General features: G+C 38.1%; 1 protein-coding gene across 1 annotated transcript in view; it reads left to right on the top strand.

Moving 5' to 3' along the window:
* Positions 1-2,476: 2,476 nt before the first annotated feature.
* LOC133284162 (uncharacterized) overlaps positions 2,477-18,639 on the top strand; it is a 28,100-nt gene continuing 11,937 nt past the window's right edge. The window contains exons 1-10 of the mRNA XM_061481151.1: positions 2,477-2,695; positions 2,786-2,882; positions 3,110-3,585; positions 4,613-5,734; positions 6,985-7,416; positions 7,499-7,570; positions 7,723-7,803; positions 7,972-8,009; positions 8,124-8,211; positions 8,281-8,430. Of these exons, the coding sequence (XP_061337135.1) occupies positions 2,477-2,695; positions 2,786-2,882; positions 3,110-3,585; positions 4,613-5,734; positions 6,985-7,416; positions 7,499-7,570; positions 7,723-7,803; positions 7,972-8,009; positions 8,124-8,211; positions 8,281-8,430 (2,775 nt within the window). The remainder of the gene's footprint in view (positions 2,696-2,785; positions 2,883-3,109; positions 3,586-4,612; positions 5,735-6,984; positions 7,417-7,498; positions 7,571-7,722; positions 7,804-7,971; positions 8,010-8,123; positions 8,212-8,280; positions 8,431-18,639) is intronic.

Raw genomic sequence — 18,639 nt, 5'->3', positions numbered from 1 at the left:
TTCTTTTCGCAATTTGCTTAACCAGTTGGCCAATTTGATTCTCCAAGTTCCAGATAGAGGCATTGGTGTTTTTGTTATTGGCTCTAGTCTCTTCCATGAAAGCATTTGAGTGTTGAGCCATTTGTCCTACTAACTTCTCCAACTCAGAAGGTTCCTTAGGTTGAACCGGTGGAGGTTGCAAATAGTTATTTGACTTGAAGTCCAGACCAGTTCCTTGTACCCTCCTCTGAAAATTATTACTCCCAGAAGGATAATTCTAATTCCTTGGAATATTTGGTGGCAAAGGTCTTTGGTCATACCAAATACCATTCACATGCATTTGTTGAGGAGGATCAGAAGCTAGCAAAGAAGGACATTCATTAGACTCATGATTGTCCTTACAATATTCACATATAACCGCAACAACTTTAGTCTGAACACTAGAAAGCTGCATCTTGTCAAGCCTTTCTATCAGAGTTGCCATTTGCTGAGACAATTTGTTTTCAGCTAGCATTGCATCATTACCTTCCAGCTGAAGGATACCTCTCTTAGGCTTTGCTGACAACACTTCATTTTCATTGATAGCCATCCTCTCAATCAACTCAACAGTCTTGTTTGCTCTTAGAGTTTTAATAGTGCCACCAGTTGCACCATTCAACACCATCCGAATCTCAGGTTTGCAACCATTGAAGAATATTCTAACTTGATTACCTGCAGTCAAGTTATACTGAGGACACCTCCTAATTAAATCCTTGAACCGGTTCCATGTTGCACACATTGATTCACCCTCAGATTGAGTGAAATTGGTGATATCATTCACCATCTGGTTGTACCTTTCCATCGAGAAGAACTCAACAAAGAACTTCTGTGATAAATCATCCCAGGTTGGAATGCTTGCTGCAGGCTGCCTTTCCAACCAACTAAGAGCCTTCCCCTTAAGAGCAAAAGGGAACAACCTCAATCAGATTGCATCATTAGACACCTAAGGGTGTTTGGTGGAGTCACAGATCATCATGAATCTGTCAATAAATCGGTGAGGATCTTCACTTTCCTCTCCTCCAAACTGAGCTTTCTCCACCAATTGAATATGGGAAGGCTTAAGCTCCCAATTGTTGGCCACGTTAGGCTAAACAATACTCGCATTTGGCCTGTTGAACGATGGAATCAGAATAGTATCTGTAAGTGGATTATCTTCTTCATTGTTCCCTGCCATGGTGTGTGTTTCTTCAGACATAATCCCTAACTCGTTGAATGCAAGCTTCTTCCGAGCAAGTTTTCTGTATCTCTTTTCAGTCTTTGTAATCTCCAAATCAAGTGGAAATTCTGGCTTTTTACCTCGCATACAACTCAGAAAAGAGATTAGTAGCACTGTTCAAATATCACACAGAAATCAAAAATAAAAATAAAATCCAATCTTAAAGATCAAAATTAATTGATATAAGAAACGCCAATCCCCGACAACTTCTTTGTATATTTCCCAGATAAAATCGGCGTTCCTTTTAAATACTAGAGGAAAGCCTACTCGTGTGACACACAACCCATTTTGGAAACCTCCTCAGATAGGGTGGTGGAAGTTGAATGTGGATGCTGCAGTGTGTCTTCATTCCAATAGTGCTGCTTGTGGTGGTTTGATTAGAGATGAGAAGGGTAATTGGATTATAGGATTCACCTACCAGATTGGTGTTTGTTCCTCTCTAACAGCTGAGTGCTGGGCTATTATTAAAGGCCTGGAGGTAGCTTGGCGGATAAAGGCTACGCAGGTTGAGGTTGAAAGTGATTCTAGTATGGCTGTTCAACTTGTTACAGGACAAATTAAAAACAATTCCCTTCAAGGCTTTGTTCACGAAATGCAGAGCTGGAGCCATAATAGTTGGAGTCTAAAATTTAATCATGGTGGCAGAAATTCAAATTGTTGTGCTGATTGGATGACTTCCTTTGCTTTCAAAAGGAACCAAGATTTAGAATTGTTTTCATCAGTTCCAGACAGTTTACAGTTGCTGGTGGAGTCTGATAGACTAGGTTTACTTTAGTTGTTTTTTTGTTTTGTTTTGGGCTGTGCCCTCATTATCTACTAAAAAAATAAAAAAGAAAAGAAAAGAAAGAGATATAAGTGATTTAAAACAAAGTTATACGGGGAGTTTTTAAACTTTTTCCATTTCATATTGATTTCGTTTTTTCTAAAAGGGCTTAACATTTCTGCAGCAGCCGTAGATAGTGTTATCTACGGCTGACACAGAAAAGTGGGCCCTACGGCTTTTAAAAAAAAAAAAAACTCAGGATCCATTGTCATATCCTAAAATTCGGACGTGTATCCTTGCTTGTTGCACGCATAGCAGCTGCAGAAATCATTTTTCATTTCTAAAATTACCTTAATTTGGAGACACGCCCGAATCGAATTAATCAAGCGATAAATCCATTGCAATATGTGAAAATTGAGAACCGCAGAAATCCAACAATACTGGTGTACTCATTTCAATTTGAAACCAAAACGAAATAAATGCATTTTCCCGCACAAAAAACAACTCCACACAGCGAGAGAGAGAGAGAGAGCAAAAAAATTGCGACAATGGAACCTTCGAACAACACCGAAACCGAAGACGAGACCATCGCGCTCAAGAGGAAGAGGGCACGCCGCGTGAGCTTCGCCGACAACGAGATTACCTCCGTCCACGTCTTCCGCCGCGACGACACCTCCTCCTCCTCCTCCCCCTCCGACGCCCCTCCCGACCCCGTCCAAGGGTTTTTCCGCGACTTAGGGGGCGACAGCGACGACGACGAACACCAACCTCAGAACCTCAGGGAGGAGGACGACGGCGAAGTGGTGGATGGCAGAGAATCCTTCCTCCGGCCAATTGGCACCCCCTCTCCCGGTGGTAGTAGCACCACCGCCGACGACGGCGATGGCAAGTTCTGTTTCTCTGTTTTTTGTATTTATATTTTTAAATAAAGTTTTAGATTAAGGAATATCACTAACCTTAATGAAGGTTTAGTCTGTGATTATTTGATAATCAAACTCAAGTCACGAATAGTTGTGCGGAAGATTCGAGAAGTGTGTTTTTCTGTATTTTTTTAGGTTAGTTACTTTTTCTGTTTCTCTTGATTGTGAATAAGTGTGCTCTGTTTGTTTTAGCAGAGGATGATTTTCATGGTCCCATTTCGGCTTGTTTCATTAGACCTGAACGCTTGTCTGATTCTGGTGCATCTGATGATGTTACTTTGGACTCAACAATGTTCTCATTGCATTATCGGAGTCTTGCTCGTTCCGATTCAGGGGATCTCAAGACGCCTTCGAGTTTTGGCATGGAAACGCCCAGTGAAAGTTGCAGCCTCCCGGGAAGTTTCATGGAACTCACCAAGGCTAATAAGCAGTCTCATGTGCCTGCTGATGCGGCGGCAAGTGGCGGCAGAGACTCGAATGACATGAGTGTTGAAGGAGAACGTCCTCAGAGCTATGGTTATGATGTATTATCTCCTGCATTGGGTGCAATTTTGGCAGAGGGAAGCAAGGATTTGTCTGCTGTCTTGCCATTACATTTCAAGGCCGCAGATTCACCACATATAAATGATATGTCAGTTGCTGCTCCAGCTCCCGATTCTTCATTTAAGGTGAAAAATATCTTAGGTTGATGTTTCATTTAATTTCTTGGTCCTATGCTTTAAATGCCTAGAAAATATGAATGGGAGACTTGGCACATGGGTTGATGTTGTTACCGCCTGATCTGGTGGTGATAGGTATGATTCATGTAATCAGTCTCTTGAATATATAAGATAAGGCTAACTGTTGTAGACCAATTCTTGGACCCTAAATAGAACTGGAGGTTTATAGCACCAGGTTGAGGAATGGTTCTTGTACATGATCTCCGACATGTGGAATTCTTGGAAGTCAATTTGGTTTGTCAAGTTAGGCTTATAGGTTTAGCCATGATCTATCCAGGATTGTCCCCTGGAGACCAGAAGGATTTTGGTAGTGCAGGATGTGGTCTTAGAGTGTTGAGGATTATCTACTTGGTAGGAACTAGGAAACACCTGTTTTTTTCTGATGGAGGTAAATTTATCTTGACTAAGAGCACTTGGTTAAGTTTGTCCTATTATGATGCTTTGAACAGTTGGTTACTGTTCATTTTTGGGGCACCAATGGAGGAAAGAAAGTAAAGCTTTGTGGAACTGTGCTATAATTGCTGGAGAGTGGTCTATTGGTTGGTTTGGTTATAAAACAATTTCAAAATTTTCTATCTGGACATCTAATACCGATCAAGGTTTTAAATTATTTGTGGACTTATTTTCATGGTTTCTTTGATTGATATAAAAAACAATTGGAAGGCTCATATAAACTTGTGCATACATCGCTTGAGATGAATAATTGCATCTTTAATATCAAATTGAAATATTTGGAGTTTAGGAGCCCTTGCTAAATTGTTTGTTCCTTTGGGGTTCATGTTCTTTCGCACAGCCTGTGAGAGGGGGGGTTGTAACATTTTTTATATGTGCTGAATGCATTTGATTAATTATATCAAAATGTGGGTTTGCATGGTTTATTATTACACTTTTGTGACTATCCTTATATCTGCTATTGCATCTGTTGAAATACGTGCATAAATGCATGGTAAGTCATATTTGTTATTTTCTTTTGCAGGAAATTAAGGAGTTTGCTAATGATGCAACTGTTCCGGTTCCTAAACAATTAGGCTTTGGCAATGCTAATAGAGGAACCCCACAAAAGATGGATGAAGGCTATCAGTTAAATTTGTCAGCTCAGTTTGAACTTGGTTATAGCAAAGGCCAGGTAACTGAAAGTAATCCTAAAGACAGAGGACAATTGTCTGACTCCAACCATAAGTCTGATAAAGTAAATGGAAATCCAATACATGGGTTTACACCATTGTCGTTTGCTGGAAGAAAACAATTATTTATAGGTTCTCCTGATTCATCTAGATATACTGGAAATATAACTTCTCCCTTAAAGAAATCTGATTTGTTTGTGCCAGAGGTATATGTCACACATGGTGCCACTCTGTCATCGATACGTAATAGCATTTCAAAGTTGCAAGCTCTTGACAGTACTCCCAGCACGTCAACTCTCAAAGAAGGAATTGAGAGATTGAAATGTAGGTTGTCAAAATATTCTCCTGGGACTTCTCTTTTTAATGAAAAAGATCATGAGCACAAGCAAGTTGAAACTCTCCATGCTCCTGTGAAGGAGCATCTGTTTAGTTTAACTCTAGAGAATGACATTCATCAAGGTTTGCTCAACACTGATGATCATGGAATTGAGCCTTTTAGAAATATTAGCAATTTAAGTCAAAATGAAGAGACTGTAGACACCAAAAAGGATGAGGAAAACTCTAATTTGATTTCTGCTGATGTTTCTTACAATGTAAAAAATCCCAAGCCTGTGGAAATGACATCTTCTCCCTCGCAGATGACTCATTTAACCCGAGTGATAGATTTTGACCTGGCAGATAGCGCAGATGTGAAAAGAAAGGATGAAATTCTAATTGTTACTCATGATAAACGTTTTTCTTCCCCTGTGAAATCATTTGACCAGAATTTATCGCCATATGTAGAAGGTCAAAGTTATTGCCATGGTGAGTTGAAACTGCTGGATAAGCAGAATGAATGTGTTTTTAGTGGTATAGGGCAAGCAACTGAATGCAACACACAAGCAATAGCTAACAAATTGGAGTTGTCTGGTTTTAGAAGCAGTGAACAGCTTAGCTCACCTTTTGAGGTTGCACAGTTCAACGAATTTGCTAAGGTAAAAGGAAAGAAAATGACTGTTTTTCATGACTTATGGAAGTAAAAAAGAAAAGTTCTCTATAAAACCTTTGCATATCTTTAGTACTTTGTGGAACTTCTGGAGTCATTCGCTAAATGATAGAAGAGAAATATTTAAGACCACTTCCAAGTTTAGATATTTAATCCATCTCTTTACATGGTTAGTCCTCTATGGCATGACTTTCAGAGTCAATTACAAATATATAGATAATATCTGGATAAATTTATGTTTAGATCATTAATCCATCTCCTAAACTTTAATACCAGGTTGCTTTTTGGTTCTGTATCCATAAATATAACCATGTTTCAGCTGAATTTCTACAGTTCCAATCCTTGAAACTTCTCATTATTATGTTATACTATGACTTGCTTTGAAATTTGCCAAACTGTGCCTAATCTCAAGATCTCTACGGCATATTTTTCTTTTCCCCTAAATTTAATTACAGTAAGAATGTATAGAAATTTGATAAATGGAAACCTATATATTAGGACTTCAATGACAGTTTCACTTATAGATGGGAAAATGAAGGAGAAATTGGAAACGGGGAATTATAATCATTACCTGAAACTGAGAGAATACGTTTGGGGAAGAAGCTACCTTGCTAAATGATAGATGAAATGATATCAAAATGAACAATTTGTTCTAAATTCTTCTTTAGCCTCTGCGGAGATATTGAAAAAAAAATTGTGTCTGTTTAAATTACGGAAGTTGAATTTTGCATGAAGTAATAAAACTTTTAGTAATAACAATAGGGTTGTGCATGCAAGATCTTGGAGTAAAAAACAATTGCAGTAATAATCATCTGTCAAATTACAATTTATACCTCAATTCTGTAGGGTTGTACATGTATGAGATATTACTGTATTGTGTAAATTAAATTTTTCAGTATGGTGATATAGATCCCATAAAGCATGTAGGTTGTCAACAAAAACTTTAACAACCAGGTTTTTAGCAAGATTTTGTTTAGGCTTTTTCTCAAATCATTAAAATATACAAAACCCACTTCAGTTTGTCTGATTTTGTCTTGTCACAGTAAATAATTTTCTGGTTGTGTTTGTTAATAAAAGAATTTTGACCCTTGCAAAACATGTGGCTGATGTCTGTCTCAGAAGAGCTCAAAAGATTTTTTCTAAAAGTCTAATTTTTCTTTGTTTTATGATGTTGACCATTTCAGTTTCTTCTCTTAATCGTTATTGATTTTACACTGATTTGGTGCTTGGGTAACTTAGAGTGCATCAAAGAGAAAATCGACTGAAAGTCCTGCTAAGAGAGTTCTAGTTCTGAGCACTCCTATCCAAGAAGCAACTACTCTGTTGCCTTCCCTGCAAGAGCCTCCCAGCGAATTGCTGCACAATAATATGCAAGACATGTCCATCAAGGGAAACTCAGATGGTCATGATCTTGATAACAACTACCGTCTGGCACTCCAAGTAGCTCAGAGCTCTCTTACCAAATCTGGTATTGAGATTCCTTCTGGGAAGAAAAGAAAAGGTGTTGAGATACTAAGTGGAGACAATATAGATATAATGGGGAGGATTGACAAAAGTCTAGAGGTTCATAAAAGTGAGAATAGTGACCTACAGTTAGTTTCTGAGCAAACTGGTTATATGACAAGTGAAAGAGAGAAGCTTGAAGATCAGACGTGGAATGATTGGGATCATGTATGGTTACTGTTTTATGTTAAGAATTATTTAGAATTTCAGTTGTTATATTGGGCCTCTCAACTTTTCAATTGCCTTGCAGATTCTAAAAAATTTCTTAGGGAGCACAAAACAGTTGCTTTCTCCATCAGTTGATAAGCTAAATTTGAGATTGGTATGTTCTAATTAATATATGGGTGTAAAATTAGAAAATAATAGCATTCATATAAACTTGTGGATATTGTTGCTTACTTTTTATTCTTCAAACATATTTTATTGTAGTTATTGATATAAATGATTTCACTAATTTTTATTCTCCATATTTAGATTGGCATGCTGGAAGATACTTTGGTTCATCGGCAGAAAGTTAAGAAATGTGAGATTATTTGTTCTGAAATTCAATCTCAGGTTTGTTAGATTAGAAAATCAAATTTAACCACTTTTCTGGTTATATAATTATATCGTGAACAAGCTTACATTATATGGTGATTAGAACAAGTATTTCTTCCTCTAAAGACAATATCTAAGCCTGACATTTCCTTCTTATTGACATGGTTTTTGTTTTTCTTTCAGCAGGAAATAATGGATCTTGTGAGTATTCCTAGACATAAAAGGTATGTTTGTGCTGTTTGACTAAGTCACTATGTGGAATGTGGATTATGTTGTTTCCTACATGTTTATTAACTTTTTGGATGACTGATTGATGATCTGAAGTATTTCTTTTGCAGAGTTGTGGAAACAAGAATGTTGCTGTTTAAGATAGCGTATGAGAAGGCAAAATTACAATTAATGCATATGAAGCATGAGAGATTACTGGTATTTTCTCTTACAAGTTAGTATTTAGCAATACTTACAGTTGATAATACTAACTTTCATTGTTCACAGAAAAAAGTACAAAGTTTGAGTACTTGTCTCGAAGAGGCTCAGATGAAGTTAAATTTCATCCCATGTTCGTCTAAGAGTGGGGCAATTGACACTCATGTTGATGATAGTTATATCCGTAATAACTTGTTTAATTCCCAGGGAAAATGTCAGGTATTGTATATATGTGTGTAAAGTTGTTATTTAAATTTACCCTGTGACCACAATTTTAAAAATTACAATGATACCCTTTCCATATTTATCTGATCCGAAAAATGAATTAGGATTGGAAATAAATTGATGGGAAAAAATGATAAAAGAAGTACATTGAGTAGTTTAGGTCACTACTACCATTTTTTTTGTTCAGAGACTTCCACAACTTGATACCAAGTGAATCTTTTTGTTTTCTTGACTGATTCAGCATAAGAACTATTAATCTTTAAACTCTGGGGAAGAGAAACCAACTCTCATGTACCATTATGCTCAAGGGAATTCATCTCATCAATCATGGCCTGTCGCCAACCACAATGTGATAGGGCATCACCTACAGTGTTAGGAAGTTGAACAGAAAACAAGGAAGCTACAAAAACATAATATGATGGAGACAAACGATGAAAACTTAAGAAGTTATAAATAGGATAAGTGTTGCGAGTGGATCAAATACCTTTTCGAATGGCAATAAGAAGATTATCAACAAACTCACTAAGGTCACATGGATCCGTAGTAGGTGAAGCATTTGGATCAGGTCATGTTTCACAAGAGCTCATGGCTACCTCCTCTGTTATAGGAATGAGAGGTTGCAGAGGTTGAATGGATTGAACTTGCTCGGATTGAATAGGTGTAGATTTTGGGGGTTGGAGCTGCAAGCGAGACAGAGAGGGACCAAAATATGGGATATGTAAAATTTCAGAAATTATGTTTGAGTCGGTAGGAGAAGTGAAGTAGGGGTGTGTCTTCGAAAAAGGTGATATCGGCAGAGCGCAGCGGTATACCATCAAAGAGTAATAGGAGAATAACAACGATATCCTTTTCGTAATTTGGGATAACCAAGGAAAACACATTTAATAGCACCGGGAGCTAACTTGTCTTGACTAGAGGAAAGAGCATGGACAAAACAAGTACACCCAAACACTCTAGGAGGAACCGGGTATAAGGGACATTTGGAAACTAACAACCAAAGAGGAACTTGATTATTGACTACAGATGAAGGTATATGATTGATCAAATAGCAAGCAATCAATACAACATTACCCCAAAAGTGCAAAGGCATTTTAGTTTGTAATAATAATGTACGAGCAGTTTCAATAAGATGATGATTTTTTCTTTCAACCACTCCATTTTATTAGGGTGTATGCACATCATAATTGATGTAAAATACCATGAGAAGATATAAATGATGAGAATCCAGTGGAAAAATATTCATTGGCACAATCATTACATAAAAATTTGATGGACTTGCCAAATTGATTTTGAATTTCAATATAAAAGGATTGGATTGTGGATAATATGTTAGAACTTTCTTTCATAAGAACAACCAGGTACATTGAGAAAAGTCATCAATAAAAGTAACAAAACATTTAAAACCAAAGAGAGTTGGAACACGACTTGAACCCCGTACGTAAGAATGAATGATAGTAAAAATAGACTCCGACTCTTAACTTGACTCGTAAAGAAAGCCCAACATGCTTCCCAAGTTGACACAATTCATAATTGAGAGACTTCAAAGTTGCAAGACTTGGAACCATTTTTGAAGTTTTGACAAACTAGGATTGTCGAGATGCTGATGTAGAAGACTAGGAGATTCAATAGCAGCACACACCACATGAGGGGTCGACTTGAGATGATAAAGTCCAAGTGATTCATGTCTTGCTCCAATCGTCTGTGCCATACCACGTTCGTGTATGATAAAACAATCAAAATTAAAAGTTATTGAATAGTTAAGAGATTTGGTAAGCTGACTCAAGGAAATCAAATTAAAGGGACATTCAGATATAAATAAGATTGACTTTAACAGTATAGATGAAGTGAGTGAAACATGACCAATGCCTTGAGCATAAACTTTAGAACCATAAGCTAAGTGAGAAAACGAGGAACATCAGGTGGAGAGAGAGAAGAGAAAAGTGATCGATTACCAGCTACATGGTTGGAGGCCCCTGAATTAAGGATGCAAGAACTTGAATTATTACCTGTATGAGAAATACGCACTGTAGGATTACCATATATGAGCGATAGTAGCAGTAGAAGACTAATTTTGCTTTGTTGCCTTCAACTGGAAGTACTCTTGGAATTGGAACTCTAACTCTGAAAGGGTAATAGATGGTTTATTGGATGGAGCATTAGATCGTTTTTCTTCTTGTGTTGGGTAAGACTGACTGACGTTGATAGTTTTATCAGAAAAACTATGAACAGAGTAACAAGTCTTCTAAGTGTGGCCTTGTCTTTTACAATACGTACAATAAAGATTGCTACAACGTCCTCCACGACCGCCTCGAGTTCCACGAGCTCCTCTGCCACCACGTACTCCACGTCCACAACAAGATCCCGAATTGCTTACTAGGACTGATGTATCAATTGTGTTGGAACAAGAGTCCATAGGAGTAGGAACCCTCAAGAGGCGAGTAAAGATTGCATCCATGGTGAGTACCTCTTAATTGGTCAAAAGTTGATCTCGCACATGAGCAAAGACAAAGTGTATTGCATGAAGAACCAACACTGCATACAAGTTATCCAATTTGTTTTACAATCCTTGATAACTGTTTTCCTGTGAAAACATCTTCAACTCCTCTATTGCAGCTTGTGCCTGAGCAACAAAACTAGTCATGTCATGATCTTGTTGTCGAAGAGAAGTTAATTTCTAAGTTAAATCATATAAGTGCTGAATGTCATTAGCAAATAAACTGCGAGCTTTGTTCCAAAAAGTAACATGTCTTTAAAGCCCTGAGATTGATTAAGGTATTAGGTTCCACAAACTGCCATGACAAAACACATAACTATTAATCAAACGTCTCCCATTAACTCCTATTTGTTGTGGGAATATCAGAAGCTGACTTTTCAAGTTGGTCAAATAGACCTTGACCGATAAACCACAGTTCAACGGAGGCTGACCAAACCAAATAATTCTTACCATTCAATTTCTCATATGTGATTGTGGGAGAATCAAAGAAGGCATACGAAACGGGAACATTACCAGTTAGGTTGGTGCCTCCAGATGACTGAGGAGTCATGGGATTAAGAGAACCACTTGTACTTGAGGCCATAGGGTTGCCTCAAGTTGCGCGCTTGACTAGGATAGATCTAAAATTATGAGTTCTTGAGGGTTGGAGCAAGGCCTAGGATTTTTTATGGCTGGAACAGAACTTAGCTCTGACACCATGTTGAAAGAGAATTTCTAAATGGCTTGAAGAAAATACTCCGGCCCATTCATTATATATAGGATTCAAAATCTCTAATAAAAGAAAATAAAATGAAATCAAAATCAACATATGAATGTCATTTTGTTTGTTGTTTTGCACATCCTTATCATGCTAGAGACAACAAAGTATGGTCGTTTTATGTCATTTGTGTAGTAATTTTGCTTCCTTCCATACCTCATAGCATGTTTCAAACGGCAAGGAGAGGTCAACAATGATTGGATCAATGGGTTGCCAAAGAACACTCAAGAGTTAGGCATCGGTCTCCTTCTGGTCAGAACAATTGACTAGAAAAGAAGATTTGTATATTATTGAATCGTATAATATTTGTACAAGAGCTCTCTAATTATAGAGTATTGAATGACCTAATGGGCTAAGCCCAAAATACACTTCTAGAGTATTCTAGCTAATACAAATAAATAGATAAAATTCTAATATTTACAACACTTCCCCTTAAGCTGAGGAATGGATATTTATCATTCCCAGCTTGCTAATAAGCTTTTGAAACCTATTATTAGGTAGACCCTTAGTCAAGACATCAGCCAATTGACAACCAGAAGGGATATATGGAGTAGTAATCAGGCCACTATCGAGTTTCTCTTTGATGAAGTGGCGATCAATCTCAATATGCTTGGTTCGATCATGTTGGACTGGATTGTGGGCTATACAGATGGCTGACTTGTTACCACATAATAACTTTATAGATCCTTCATATCTGTTGAGATATATAGTCCCACATTGGTTGTATGAGCATTTAATGTGGAGTTTATAAGGCTTTGGGCACTCCCACCCTTTTGAGCTAGCTTTTGGGGTGGGATATCCCAAGGTTCTTTACACGGTATCAGAGCCTCGCCGCCCCCACTTTCTCTTGTGGAATTTCTTAGCACAGGTAGGCTGGGCCTGTTGCATCATCCACTCTTCAAGCCCAATGGGCTCTCGTGTAAGGGGGCGTGTTGAGATATATAGTCCCACATTGGTTGTATGTGCAACTAATGTGGAGTTTATAAAGCCTTGGACACTCCCACCCTTTGAGCTAGCTTTTGGAGTGGTGTATCCCAAGGTTCTTTACATGGTATCAGAGCATCGTGTCCCGGGTTCAAACCTCGCCGCCCCCCACTTTCTCTTGTGGAATTTCTTAGCACAGGTAGGCTGGGCCTGTTGCATCATCCACTCTTCAAGCCCAATGGGCTCTCGTGTGAGGGGGCGTGTTGAGATATATAATCCCACATTGGTTGTATAAGCAACTAATGTGGAGTTTATAAGGCCTTGGGCACTCCTACCCTTTGAGCTAGCTTTTGGGGTGGTGTATCACCTTGAGATCATCAAGAATGATTTTTAACCATAGTAACTCACAGATCCCTTAAGCCATGGCCCGAAATTTCGCTTTTGCACTTAATCTAGCAACCACATTTTGCTTTTTACTTCTCCATGTTATTAATTTTTCACAAAAAAACATACAATAGTCCGAAGTAGATCGTCTGTCAGTCACAGATCCAGCATAATCGGCATCTGTATAAACCTCTAAGGAGAGATTTCCTCCTCTCTGTTACAGTAGTCCTCTACCTGGTGTGCTTTTCAGGTATTGAAGAATCCTGTCCGTAGCTCGCAAGTGTTTCTCCCTTGGATCATGCATGAATTGACTAACAATACTAACTGCATAAGCTAGAGCAGGTTTAGTATGAGCTAGGTATATCAATCTTCCCACTATTTGTTTATATTGTCTTTTGTCAACTGAAGGGTTCTCATTTTCACTTCCTAGTCTGTGGTTCTGCTCAATCAGAGTACTGGAAGGTTTGCATCCGAGTTTTCTTGCTTCTTTAAGGAGGTCAAAAACATACTTTTGTTGACAAATAAAAATGCCTTGTTTTGAATGAGCAACTTCTATCCCAAGAAAATATCTCAGATTTCCAAGATCTTTAACTTCAAATTCAGCAGTCAGTCTTTTTCTTAAAGCATATTTCTCATCTATATCATCTCCTGTTATAATCCTATCGTCAACATAAACTAGAAGGATAGTGGTCTTACCAGTCTGAGAATGTTTAAAGAAAAGAATATGATCTCTTTGACTTTGCTTGTATCCAATTGAAAGCATAACTTTGGTAAATCTTCCAAACCAAGCACGCAGGGACTGTTTCAAGCCATACAACGCCTTCTGCAATCTGCAAACTTTATTATCTCCATTTGTAGAGTTAAATCCTGGTGGGATCTCCATGTAAACTTCTTCTAATTCGCTATTGAGGAATGTATTTTTCACATCAAATTGTTTCAAATCCCAATTAAAATGAGCAGCAAGAGATAATAAAATTCTTACAGTATTCATTTTGGTCACTGGAGCAAATGTTTCTTCGTAGTTAATACCATAGGTCAGTGTGAACCCCTTGGCTACCAGTCGAGCTTTACATCTCTTAAGAGTCCCATTAGAATTACTTTGGAGTATACACCTATCTGCACCCTATTGCCCTTTTTCCATTTGGCCTATCATCAACTTCCCATGTATTATTCTTCTCCAACGCATTCATCTCATCATGCATGGCTTGAACCCAATTATCATCCTTTAATGCTTCATGTACTGATTTCGGGATTGAAATGGAGTCAAGTGCTGTAATAAAACTTCTATGCTGCATACAGAGATTCTTAGAGGAAACAAAATGAGAAATAGGGTGTTGGGTACTTGATCTTTTCCCTTTCCTTACAGCAATGGGTAAGTCATCAGAATTAATATCAGGCTCTGGAATAAAAGAAGTAGTCTATTCAGTACTTACCAGCAGTTCAGGCGATTGCAGTTGCCGATGGAGCAGTGTGGGTTGTTTCTTCCTTTGATACACTAGTTCAGATGTCCCAGCTTTGCGTACTCTTTGTCGATCAATAGGAGACATGTCACATGAGGATTCAGATCCATTTTCAGTCTCAACAACTAAGTCTTCCTTATCAACTTTGTAATAGGTGTAGGCAACAGAAAGGGAGACTCAGAATCAGAGAAAATTAATGAAGCTTCTATACTGTTCTCCCCCTGAAGCTGAGGGTGTTGAAAGTAGGACTCAGATTCATGAAAGCTATAATCCATAGAGACAAAGAATTTACGACTTGGAGAGTGGTAACATTTGTATCCTTTCTTGTTTGGTAGCGTAGCCAAGGAAGACACACTTAAGGGCTCTAGGTTCTAATTTACTTCGATGCTGTTTATGGACATGGACAAAGGCAACACATCCAAAGACATGAGACTGGAGACTGTGCCTAATAGGAATAGAAGGAAAGAAAGAAGTCATGAGATCAACATGACTTACATGACTAAGGATTCGGGAGGGTAAACAGTTGATCAAATAAGCTGCAGTTAATACAGCTTCTCCCCAGTAAGAGTTGAGTACAGATGTCTGAAACGATAATGCTCTGGTGACTTCAAGCAAATGTCAATTTTTCCTTTCAGCAACCTCATTCTGTTGAGGGGTATCCACACATGTGAGCTCATGAGTCATTCCTTTGTCTTTAATAAACTGGGAAAGACACTGATTAACATATTCTATACCATTGTCTGATCTCAAGCGTTTGATACTTTTACCAAATTGGGTTTCAATCATATAATAAAACTGAATAAACAACTGTGTCACTTCTGCCTTATCTTTCATAAAAAATATCCATGTTATCCGAGTATAATCATCAATAAAAGAGACAAACTATTTAGCACCAGAAACATTAGGGATTTTGAAAGGTCCCCAAACATCAAAATGAATAATAATAAAAAGTTCAATACTTTTTATTTCACTAGAAGGAAACGATTCACGATGATGTTTTACAAACTGACAGACATCACAATTAAAAAACTCAACAGACTGAGACAAAAAAAGACGAAAACATAGACTTAAGTAAACTAAAAGGAGGATGACTCAAGCGCTTGTGATGAAGCCAAATAAGAGAACTTGATGTAGACTGATGAGTCATCAAAGTCTGATCCCTGGTACCTTCTGCAGCAAAGTCTGGAATCAGATAATACAACCCACCCTGCTCCTTAGCAACTCCAATTGTCTTCCCCGTGGTGAGATCCTGGAAAATATAATGAGTAGGGAAAAAGGTTACAGTGCAATTCAAATCTGTAGTAAGCTTATGACTAGAAAGGAGATTGGTAGAAAGTTGGGGAACATGGAGAGCATTCTTGAGTCGCAAGGAGGTTGGATTTTAATGTTAACAGAACCTGCAACTGATGTGTTTGATCCATCAGCTACGACATTAGTACGGATACCAATAGTAGGACTAGAAGAAAGAAAAAGGTCAGTACAACAAGTCATATGATCAGTAGCACCAGAATCCACAATCCATGAAGTTTTGAAATCAGTACAAGAAGTCAACAAAAGAATGAGTGCATGAGTTCTTACCAGTCATAGCCAAAGTATCAGTACCAGAAGGCTTATTGAGATATTCAAATATGGACCTAAGCTGTTCCAATTCCTTACGACGAATAGTAGTAAACTCACGAGGCATCTGTGAGGTCTCATTTACAGGAGAAATGTTTGAGGGGGCAAAGAAGGACTGACCACGTGAGGTTGACTTACCAAGCTTCTCCTGAACTTGTTGCTTTCCATGAAGACGGTAACAAATCTCTTTTGTGTGACCTGGTCTTTTACAATAGTTACACCAACGCCCCTCTTTACTAGGCTTAGGAGGAAAAGACCTTGGAGGTGGCTTAGCTGAGAGCATAGCAGAATCGTCAGTGGGCTCAGAATCAGAAGGAGTTGGAGTAGTAACTTTAGATGAGAGCATAATAGATCCTTCGGACACTTTGGTATCTATCATGACAGTCCTGCGAATTTCTTCACCCCTAACAATGTGAAAAACTTCAGAAAGAGAAGGTAATTTTTCCTCACCAAGAATTTGAACTCGAAACTCGAATAAGGTCATATTCTGAGTTGAGTCCACAAAGAAAATCAAAGATCCTATTGCGTTCAATGGAGGTGGTCAGAGTGGCTGCATCCTTGTTACACTCCATCTTCAAACTCTGGTACTGATCAAGCTCAGTCCATAACCCATTCATATACTCTGTTATAGAGAGAGAGCCTTATTTGGTAGAAAAAACTCCTATTCCTCAGATCATAGCAGGTGGCAGCATCTTGCTTCATTGAGTAAGTCTAAGTCTGTCTAAGAACATCCCTGATCGCAAGAGCGGTAGGTAAGAACATGTAATGTTGACTAACCTCAGGAGTCATAGAGTTCTATAGCCACGTCATAATAAGAGAGTCTTCATCATCCCAGTCAGTAAATTTTGGATATGTTTTGGCAGGAACAGGTCCTTCAAGATGAGTTATTTTACGATGCTCTTTAAGGTTGGTACGAACAAGTTGGGACCATTGCAAATAATTCTTCCCATTAAGACGGTAATTCTGATGAAGAGGAGGGAGGTCATTTGGAGAAAGAATAGCCATCGAGTGTGTACCAGATGATTGACTTGTTGGAGTATCTTCAACGTCCGACATAATAAGGGTTGGAAAAATTTTCGGGTGGCTAGTGGCGATGAACAATAAAATAAATTTCTTTTTTTTTTTTTTTTTTTTTATGAATAGTACACGTGAACAGTGTCGAGTGAGCAATACGTTTTTTTTTTTTTTTTGAGTTGTTCCCGTCGTCTAATGAAAAGAAATCTCTGTAGAATGATAGATCTGAGAAAACAGAGTAAAACAGGTGTCCTCACGGTCCAAAAAGTCCCCGGCGAGAGGCAAATAGGGTTTGGTTTTAAAAGCGGTGATTTGCAGAAGCAGAGCCCTTAGATTTGTATATTATTGAATTGTATAATATCTATACAAGAGCTCTCTATTTGAAGAGTACTGAAAGACCTGATGGGCTAAGCCCAAAATATACTTCTAGAGTATTCTAGCTAATACAAATAAATAGATAAAATTCTAATATTTACAATAAATTGGCATTTGGAACATCTGCATGCGGTGTCGTAAGATGGTCTAAAAATCCCTGCACTGCACAATAAACCAAATCTCGACTGAGGTGGACTAGGACTTATAAGTAACAAATCTCGTCACTTTCTGCATCATAATGGATGGGACATTAATATTAGCGAGGCTAACAAAGCTTTTGGCTATTGGACTAGAGGATAGAATCTCAAAATCAACATTATCATAGTCTCCCATTGGAACGTTTTATGGAAGGGAGGAAGATTGTTGGATAGTGCTAAATCAGACAGTGGAGCACCAGTCTATGAATGTATAGATAGCAGCAGTGCATGGACGCACTCTCACTATTCGGGAAGAGATTGTGTAGCGGAGCAACTAGTTTAGATTGGTGGATGTGGACAAGGCGTGCTGGGCCATTAGGTCACTGTCTTGGAAGTTCATCGGAATGGGTTGTGAATGACAACAATGATGGTTGAGGCATGTCAAGAGGCTACCAAAAGGACGAGCGACAGGAAAGGCTTGGCTGTTGTATTTAGGTGCGACATGGAAGACAACAGTTGTGCAATAGGCACAATAGAACTAGGGTTTCTTTAACAGAGACAGGTTGGAACCCGTTCTTATATAAACTTGAATATCATAATATAGGGAAATTTTGTTTGTCAGAATAGACCACAAAGTTGTATATAGATTAATGTGGAAATAAACATCATCTTTATCCTTAACTAGTTTGGGTCGATGAAATATGAACCCAAATGAAAAGTACGAAAAAAATTTAGAGTCTATGACTCTATATCCCATCCATTAAGTCTTGATTTTTTACTTTCCCTCAAGTAAGTTCCGGCCAGCCTCTTTCTTTCTTTGTGTCAAGTTCTTGGTAACACACTTTAGTCCTTATGGGAGCATCTCGGCCTGTTCACATTATGTGTCCAAACGACCTTATCTATGCTCTCTCTTCTTTTCAATCACTAGTACATGTATTACTTTCCTCTTATACTTGTATCTATTTGATCCTAATTACGATAATTATTTATATGATATGATATTCTAATTCGTAATAGCACCATTTCGCCGTTATAATGCTA

This window comes from Gastrolobium bilobum, unplaced genomic scaffold (genome assembly GCF_033153095.1).
Source record: "Gastrolobium bilobum isolate Gb01-03AN ecotype WA unplaced genomic scaffold, APGP_CSIRO_Gbil_v1 utg43133, whole genome shotgun sequence".
Lineage (NCBI taxonomy): Eukaryota > Viridiplantae > Streptophyta > Magnoliopsida > Fabales > Fabaceae > Gastrolobium > Gastrolobium bilobum.
Note: the sequence above shows the minus strand (reverse complement) of the source record. Positions and strands in the feature narration are given on the sequence as shown.